The sequence below is a fragment of the Nematolebias whitei genome, chromosome 17 (genome assembly GCF_014905685.2).
Source record: "Nematolebias whitei isolate Nwh7 chromosome 17, NemWhi1, whole genome shotgun sequence".
Lineage (NCBI taxonomy): Eukaryota > Metazoa > Chordata > Actinopteri > Cyprinodontiformes > Rivulidae > Nematolebias > Nematolebias whitei.
This window is the reverse complement of record NC_056514.1, coordinates 5,305,407-5,315,373: the sequence shown is the minus strand read 5'-3', so window position 1 is coordinate 5,315,373 and position 9,967 is coordinate 5,305,407. Positions and strand designations below refer to the sequence as shown.

Genomic DNA, 9,967 nt, shown 5'->3' with positions numbered 1-9,967 from the left:
TAATAATAATAATAATAATAATAATAATAATAATAATAATAATAATAATTTTATTTAAAAAGCGCCTTTCAGGACACCCAAGGACACTTTACAGTAAGAAACATATCAGAAAGATTGTGTTAAAACAAACAAGCACAGTGCAAAGATCAACAGGAATAAATTACATAAAGAATATAAAATGCATAAAGAATATAAAATGCATAAAGAATATAAAATACATAAAGAATATAAAATACATACAGAATATAAAATACATACAGAATATAAAATACATACAGAATATAAAATGCATAAAGAATATAAAATACATAAAGAATATAAAATACATACAGCAAAGTTGAGGATAAGCGAGTCTAAAGAGAAGTGTTTTCAGAGCAGTCTTGAATATAGAAAGAGAGGTGGTGTTTCTTAAGTCAGGGGGTAGAGAGTTCCAGAGATGAGGGGCAGAGCAGGTGAAGGCCCTGCTCCTCATGGTGGAGAGGCGGGCAGAGGGTACATGGAGGTGTAGTGAAGAGGAGGATCTGAGAGAGCGAGAGGGGATGGAGATGTGTAGGAGGTCAGATAGGTACGGAGGGGTAAGGTTGTGGATAGCTTTGAAAGTGAGAAGAAGAATTTTGAAGACGATGCGTGATTTAACCAGGAGCCAGTGGAGCTGCTGCAGGACAGGAGTGATGTGGTTATAGGAGGAGGTTTGAGTGATGACACGGGCAGCTGAGTTCTGGACCAGTTGCAGCTTCTGGAGAGATTTGTTGGGGAGGCCATAAAGAAGGGAGTTACAGTAGTCAATCCGAGAAGTCACAAGACTGTGAACAAGGATAGCTGTGGAGCGGGGTGTGAGAGAAGGGCGGAGACAGTTAATATTTCAGAGATGGAAATAGGCAGACCGAGTGACATTGTTGATGTGTGAAGTGAAGGAGAGAGTGGTGTCGAGGATGACACCAAGACTCTTGACCTGAGGCGAGGGGGATAGCAGAGAGTTGTTAAGGGGAATGAGAAGATTTTCTGATTTTGAAAGAGAGTTTTTGGTACCGACAAGAATGATTTCTGTTTTGTTACTGTTTAGTTGTAGGAAGTTGTTAGAAAACCAGTGATTTAGCTCATTGAGACAGTCGGTGAAGATGGAGGGTGGGTGGGTGGAGTTTGGTTTTGTTGATAGGTAGAGCTGTGTGTCATCAGCATAACAGTGAAAATGGACACCAAATTTACGGAAGATGTGACCTAGAGGAAGGAGGTAAATGATGAAGCGGAGGGGTCCGAGGACAGAGCCTTGGGGGACACCCGTGGAGACGGGGGAAGACTGGGAGCGAAAGGATTTAAACTGAATGAATTGAGTGCGGTCAGAGGGATATGATTTGAACCAGTCTAACGGAGTACCTGGGATGCCAATGGAGGCTAGGATCACAACTATGAACACAAATTCAACCAATGCCCAATATTTTTCACTCAGACTTGTAATTTTGACCACAACTTTTATAAAGATGTGACCAATCACCTTAACTCCTACCTGGTTTGACTTATCGAAAAAGCCTCAGCCTTAAGATAAATATGTGTCTGTTGCCAAAACATCCCCTTCACCATCAAATATTACCTCTAAAAGCTGTGCATGTCAGTTTCTTGAAGTATTACATAAAGGTGGTGGAAAACTGTGTTAGACTGTGTTAAACATTTTATTGGAGCACAGACACTGTCTGAAACACTTTTGTCCAGCAGAACATGTTCGGAGATGGCCTTAAACCTGAGGAGAAACCCCAACAACCCCTGACAGGCTGCTGCATCTAGACATAATCTTGGGGCATCATATGTCCAAACCATCTCAGTCTGGCCTCTCTAACTTTATTTCCCAGTTGTTCAACCTGTGCTGTACCTTTTTATGACCTCATTCCTAATCTTATCCATCTTTGTCACTCCTAAGGAGAACCTCAACATCTTAATTTCTGCTACTTCCAGTTCTGCCTCCTCTCTTTGTGTCAATGTCTCTGCCTCCAAACCATACAACATCTCACCACTCTCTTGTAAACTTTTCCTTTGACCTTTACTGACACCCTTTTGTCACAAATCACTCCTGAAACTTTTCTCCATTGTAGTGGACTAGGCCTCCGACCAAAACCTGCCTCTGAAGACCTTCATGGGACAGGAACTGTTATTTCATTGATTTGAATCCAGAAATACAAATTAGTTCATCCAGAGACTGTCTAATTGTATCCTGAAGTAATCAATTGAAAGAACACTCTTCTTTTATATTATCATTACTATTTTACAATATCTTGATAAATCAAAAGTGTGTTTAGTTCATACCATTTCTAAATGTTGAAGTGAACCACTCATTTTAAATCAACTGTGAAACAGTATTAATAATTTTTTACCTCATTTAAATTAGAAATCAAGTTAAATGTCTATTTTACAAAGTAATTATGCATTTTTGATCTTCTGTCTGAAATGAGAAGTAGTGATGTCGGTCGAAAGTCAGAAGGGAAGTTATTGGAACGAAGTGTCGTGTTTTTAAAACTCTCAGACAGTAAATAAGAAAACAGGGACCTGTAAGTCTGTCATTTCTCCAAAATATTTTCTCGTCTGTAACTAACTGTTCCTAAAAACATTCCTCCTGTTTTCTTGACTTGTAATGACCCTCTGACATCACTAGAACCACCCCTGTTGGTTGCTTCAACCAATCAGGACGTACTAAAGTGACCGGAAGCAGAACTCTTTAAAAGTCGACACTTCCTGGAACTATTCCTAGTTCTGAAGCTCTAGCAGTTCTGTAGAGTTCTGGAGTTAGTGCGGCAGTTCTGCAGTTCTCAGTCTTCATGGAGTTTTACACTTCTGAGTGGAAACTCTGAAAGGACTCACAGATGCTTGCTGTGAGTCCACCTGGTCATAAATGCCCTACAACTTTGAATGGAGCTGAGCCTGTTTGTTGAACAGATAAGTGACACGACTTCGGACGATTCTCAGCCATCCTTACCGGAGACACTGAAAGGTCACCTGGTCCGAACAGACACTCCCTTTATACATCTTCCTTCAAACCTCTCCATTTAAACTTCTCATATTTCACATCTTTAAAACTCTTCTACTTCTCCAGTAATTAATCTAGATGTCTTCAGAAATGTCTGTTGTTTTTATTAAGTAAAACGTGCCAAGTTTTATTAATCAGAACCAGTTCAGCTAATCAAGTGTACAATGTTTTGATGTTAAATTTTGATTCTGTTCAATAAATGACCACATTTATTCTGATGGGTCAAAGAAAATTAACGTCTCATGTCACTGATTAAACCATCTACGCACAGTTACTTCTGTCGCATGGCTGTAATTAGCTCGAAAAAGAGAGAACCCGTTATTTAAATATAATTGTAGTGAGGGTACAGCCCAGCTGACCTTGAGACACTACACCATCCACTCCATCCTGCCTGGACTCTCTTTTTCACTTCTTTACCACATTCCTCATTTTCCTGGACAGTGGACCCCAAGTCCTTGATATCCTGCACCTTTGTGACCTCTGCTCCTTGTAGCCTCACTGTTCCACCTCCTCCTTCTCATTCACACAAATGTACTCTGTCTTACTACGGCTGACTTTCATTCCTCTTCTTTCAAGTGCATACCTCCACCTCTCCAAGTTCTCTTCCACCTGTTCCCTGTTCTCACCACAGATCACAATGTCATCTGCAAACATCATTGCACCTGAGGATTCCTGCCTGACCTCATCTGTTAGTGGGTCAGTCACCAAAGCAAACAAGAAGGGGCTAAGAGCCGATCCTTGATGCACTCCCACCTCCACCTTGAAGCTATCTGTCACTCCTACAGCACATCTCACCACTGTCCTGCTGTCCTCATACATGTCCTGCTGTCCTCATACATGTCCTGTACCAGTCTAACATACTTCTCTGCAACTCCAGATTTCCTCATGCAACACCACACCTTCTCCCTCGGCATCCTGTCAGATGCTTTTTCTAAATCCACAAAGACACAATGGAGTTCTTTCTGACCTTCTCTGTATTTCTCCATCAGCATTCTCAAAGCAAAGATAGCATCTGTCTCTCTATGGCACCTGAGTGCATCACTAGCAGAGGAGCTAAACTGCTTCTTTGCACGCTTTGATGCACCACAGCAGCACCCATCTGATCTTGCCCTGCCCCCACACCCACACGGTTACTGCACCACTCCACTCACTGTACGGGAGCATGATGTTAGACGTTCGCTCCAATCAGTGAACCCCAGGAAAGCTACTGGCCCAGATGGAGTACCTGGCAGGGTGCTCAAAGCATGTGCCCTCCAGCTCGCCCCCACCTTCACCAGAATTTTCAATCTCTCCCTGGCCCAGGCAGTCATCCCTCCCTGCTTAAAATCTGCAACCATCATCCCAGTGCCGAAAACGCCTACCATCACCAGCCTGAATGATTACCGACCGGTGGCTCTCACCCCGGTAATCATGAAGTGCTTCGAGAGACTGGTTCTCCAGCACATCAAGGACTATCTCCCTCCGAACTTTGACCCCTAACAGTTTGCATATCGCACCAACAGGTCCACAGAGGATGCTACTGCAGTAGCTCTCCACACCACGCTGAGCCACCTGGAACAAAAGCACAGCTACGTTCGAATGCTCTTTGTGGATTACAGCTCGGCCTTTAACACAATCATTCCGGACATTCTTATAAATACATTGGACAATCTCGGCCTCCCCCCACTCACATGTACCTGGATAAAAGACTTCCTAACCAATCGGCCCCAATCTGTAAGACTTGGTCCCCACCTCTCCTCCACTCGTACGCTGAGCACTGGCTCCCCACAGGGCTGTGTGCTGAGCCCCCTGCTGTACTGTCTCTACACCCATGACTGCAGCCCGGCCCACAACAACAACCTCATCGTCAAGTTCGCTGATGACACCACAATGGCCGGACTAATCTCTAACGGAGATGAGACATTTTACAGACAGGAGGTCCTGGAGCTAGCAACCTGGTGCTCAGAGAAAAATCTGACTCTGAATATCAAAAAAACCAAGGAGGTAATTATTGATTTCAGGAAGCACAGCACCAACCTAGCCCCCCTTCACATCAATGGCGAGTGCGTGGAGAGGGTTCATACTTTTAGATTTCTTGGTGTCCATATCTCTGCTGACCTTAACTGGAAAGAGAACACCACAGCGGTCATCAAGAAGGCTCAGAAGGGACTACACTTCTTAAGAGTCCTTAAGAAGCACAACCTGAACACAAAACTGCTGCTGACCTTCTACCACTCGTCCATCGAGAGCCTGCTGACATACTGTATCTCAGTATGGTACGGCAGCTGCACCCTGGCTGACAGGGAGAGGCTTCAGAGAGTAGTCAAGACAGCACAAAAGATAACTGGCTGCCCTCTCCCCTCCCTGATGGATGTTTACACATCACGCTGCCTCAACAGAGCAGAAAACATAATCAAGGACTGTTCACACCCGGGTTTTGAACTGTTTGACTTGTTACCTTCAGGGAAACGCTACAGGTGCATCAGAACAAGAACAAACAGATTCAAGAACAGTTTTTTTCCCGAAAGCCATCACCACCCTGAACTCACACATGCACTGATTTAATCATCCTCCCAAACCCCTGGACTTCTATTGTGCCATACTACTGACATTTCATACTCTCAGTCACCTTAACTACCTCACTAATAACCATGATGTGCAATATAATTGTGAAATACTTGTATTTTTTTACTTTCATTATTATATCTATATTGCGTTACATTTTTTTTATATTTTAGTGTGTGTTTAGTGTTTAGTGTTTTCTTAAGGCGTGTTTTTGCACTGGAAAAAGGAAGTGGCTCTTAATTTCATTGTACTGCGTATAATGACAATAAAGGCATTCTGATTCTGATCTGTGGTGCTCTTTCTTCGCATGAAACCATACTGCTGCTCACAAATAGTCACCTCTCGTCTAAGTCTATCTTCCACAACTCTCTCCCAGATCTTCATTGTGTGGCTCATCAACTTAATTCCCCTGTAGTTGTTACAACTCTGTCCATCACCCTTGTTGTTAAAAATGGGCTCCAGCACACTTCTCCACCATTCTTCAGGCATTTACTCACCCTTAAATATGCCACTTAATATTTATGTCAGAAACCTCAATGACATCTCTCCAAGACATTTCCAAACCTCCACTGGTCTTCAGGTCCTACTGCCTTTCCCGCCTTCAGACTTTTCAGAGCTTTCCAAATTTCACCCTCACTAATCTTTCCCACTTCCTGGTCCACAGTTTCTATGACCTCTACTCTTCTTTCTCTTTCATTCTCGTCATTCCTTAGAGCCTCAAAATACTCTTTTCATCTTCCCGTCACAGTCTCAAGTTTAAGTCAAATTAATTGTCAATTGCATCACATTTGGTACATGAGGTAGACTAAATTATGTACTCAGGGTCCCAGTTACACCCAGAAATTGTAAGGATGGTACTTTTCTGTGGCCCGGTTTGTGTCTGTTTCCCTCGTGCTCCCTCATTAGTTTCCATTGTTACCACCCGTGTCTCGTCCCAGCTGTCTGCAATTATGTCTCGTCTTGCCTATGCATATAAGCCGCCTGTTCTGTCTTGTTCTTCGTCGGGTCGTCTTCGTTGAGTCTCCTGAGTCTTTCCCTGACTCTTCCTGGTTCCTCGAGTTCCCCGTGTCTCTCGTGTCTCCTGAGTTCCCCGTGCCTCCTTCCTATGTTCATGTAAGTTTTGCTGCCCCGTCAGCTTGTTATTTTGTACTTTTATTTATCATTAAAATCTTTTTTTTGTATTTCTGCCGAGTTGAGTCCCTGTTCTGCACTCTGGGTTCGCTCCTGACACAAATCCTGACAGAAATAGCCCAAATATAAAGTATAAAAAGAAGCAGTATATAAAGATCTAAGATATACACTAAGATATATGCGAAACAAACACTAAACAATACGCTAAAAGATCTAAGATTAAGATATACGCTAAACACAATAATGTAAAACAATATGGTATATCAACAGCAGCCCGAACATCTACATCTACATATCCTCACTTGTTAGAACATTACCATTCTTATCTTTAACAAGTCCATCATGCTGCACATCCTTTCCAGTCTGATCCCTCTGTCTTGCCAATTGACATAAGTCCTTCTCGCCCTCTTTAGCATCCAGCCTCCCATACAACTCATCGTACACCCACTGCTTTGTCTTTGCTGCCTCTCTCTTTGCTCTACATTGCATATCTTTATATTCCTGTCTCCTCTCTTCAGTCCTCTCTCTGTCATATTTCTTCTTGGCTAACCTCTTTCTTTGAACAGCTTCCTGCACTTCACTATTCCACCACCAGGTTTCCTGATCATCCATTCTCTGTCCAGATGACACACCAAGTACCTTCCTACCTGTCTCTCTAATTACTGTTGCTGTAGTAGTCCAGTCATCTGGAAGCTCTTTCTTACCACCCAGAGCCTTTAACAGCTCCCCTCTGAATTTCTCACAACATTCTTCCTTCTTCATCTTCCACCATTTTGTCTTCTTCTCTGATTTTACTCTTTTTCTCTTCTTCACAACAACAGTCATTCTACATACAACCACCCATTGTTGTCTGGCCACGCTCTCACCTGCCACAACCTTTCTTTTTTTTTCTTTTTCTTCTTCTTTCGGCTGCTCTCTGCATTAGGGGTTGCCACAGCAAACTAAGTCACATGAAGACTTGGCAGTAGGGTAGCACCTGTCACAACCTTACAGTCCCCAAACTCCCTTAGATTTCCTCTTCTACACAGAATGTAGTCAAGCTGCGTACTCCTTCCTTCACTCTTATAGGTCACCCTATGTTCCTCCCTCTTTTGGAAATATGTGTTGACTACAGCAATTTCCATTCTCTTTGCAAACTCCACCACTATCTGTCCTTCCAGGTTTCTTCCTTGACACCAAACCTGCCCATCACTTCCTCATCCCCTCTGTGTCCTTCACCAACATGTCTATTCAGGTCTGCTCTGAGCACCACTCTCTATTCCCTGGGAATACTCTCTATCACTTCATCCAGATCCTTCAAAATGTCTCTCTTTTCTCTACATCCAACCTGTGGAGCATAACCACTGACAACATTTGGCATCAGACCTTCTACTTCTACCTTCAGACACATCATCCTATCTGACACTCTCGTCACCTCTACTACATTCTTTGATAACTCCTCCTTCAGGACCACCCCTACTCCATTTCTCTTTCTATCCACACCATGGTAAAACAGTTTGAACCCTGCTCCAATGCTGTGAGCCTTGCTGCGCTTCTACTGGTCCCTTGGACACAAACATCTACCTTCCTTCTCTGCATCATGTCAGCCAGCTCTCTACCTTTGCCTGTCATTGTCCCCACATTTAGTGCTACAACCCTCAGTCCTACATTCTTGACTTTCCTCTTCTCCCTCTGTCTCATGATATGTTTCCCTCCTTGTGGTCTTTGACTAACTGTAGCACAATTTCCGCCGGTACCCTGTTTGTCAACAGCCCTGGTGACGGTTGTCGTTAACCCGGGCCTTGACCAATCCAGTATGGCATCACTTAGATGAACTCACATATTAGTTTAGACAAAAGCTGTTTACATCAAATGCCCTTCCTGACACAACCCTCATCATTTACCCGGGCTTGGGGTCAGCACAAGAGATACACTGACTTGTGCCCCCTAGTGTCTGGTTCTACCCTCTCGATTTTTCAGAAAACACTCATCTCCACAACTACAAACATTCACAATTCAAATCCTTCAGCTACGGGAGACATAGGTGTACCGCTTCTCTGTTTGTTTGTAGCAAAACATCTTCTCAACCACAGGAAAGATTTGAATGAAACTCAGCAAGTATTTATCAGATGAAACAACATGATACAGTATGAGGCTAAAAATAAGTTTTACTATTTCTATATTTGTTGTCAGTGTGGTCCCATTTGGGTCCGTATAACAATAAAACGGTGGTCTAACTGGTCACTCAACAGATAGGTAATGCTCATTTTACTTCAACACATGCTGGTATGCAGAATGTTTAACACAAACCTTTGGACCAGTTTTCTCCATGAAACCTTCTTTCATAAAGTTTCGAGTCAGCTTGGGTACCAGCTGGAGAAAAAAGTACAGTGCTACATTAAAAGTAGACAATAAATATAAACAAGTACATTAAAGAGCATGGACAGTCTTACCAATATAACACCAGGACTTAGATTTATACATGAACTTGACTTCAAGATAACAGGGTTTTAGGAATGTACCCTTAGCACTGTTATGAAACTGTGTGGTTCAAAGACTAATTAGTTTAGTTAATAAAAACACGATGACGTATAGGAAAAAGCAACAGTACAAATAGATCCCATTTGTTTTACCTCTTCATCATTGGCCCCTGGAAAGGCCACCTGGAGGTAGTGAAACCTGGCTGCTCTGATGGAGTTGAACCAGTCCACCATCTCCTGTGAAAAACAAACCATCTCAGTGGTAACATGTTCTGTTGGACTGGAAGTATTACAGTGTAGCACAGACCTAATGGTGTACGACCAACAGTCCCAAATAGCTGTGCCTATATAGACATCTGTAAAGTGTCACTCACACAAGCTGTGGTCCCTCTCCCATCATAATACACGTTCTGTGATGCTGTGAAACCAAACCCATCCACTCTGAATGACTAGACCAGTGTTGTTAACCTCATGACAAGTGAAGTTAATATTGTCATGTTTAGATTGTCATGAAGCTCAGAGTAAGTACCAGCAGCCGTTAATCCTGTGTTCCCAGACACTGCTGATCCTCTCCAGTTTGCCCACTGTTCACTTACCCACCTACGACTGTCTCCTCACTCAGGACAAACATGTCCTCGTCACATTTGCAGAAGACACCAATCTCTTAGGCCTAACATCACATGAGATGGGTCAGATTACAGGACAGCAGTTAGTTCACCTTATGTATGAAACGAAGAGTGAGCTCATCCTCAACACAGACAAGCTGAAAGAATAGTAAGACTTGTAAAGTACCAGTAAAACAGAAAGAATAGTAAGACTT

General features: G+C 42.9%; 1 protein-coding gene across 1 annotated transcript in view; it reads right to left on the bottom strand.

Annotated features, from left to right (window-relative positions):
- Positions 1–9,967, bottom strand: part of LOC119424006 (arf-GAP with dual PH domain-containing protein 1) — a 29,868-nt gene that overhangs the window by 2,959 nt on the left and 16,942 nt on the right. Inside the window, exons 6-7 of the mRNA XM_037691444.1 lie at positions 9,301–9,384; positions 8,978–9,040 (exon numbers count right to left, since the gene is read on the bottom strand). Coding sequence (XP_037547372.1) covers positions 8,978–9,040; positions 9,301–9,384 — 147 coding nt within the window. The remainder of the gene's footprint in view (positions 1–8,977; positions 9,041–9,300; positions 9,385–9,967) is intronic.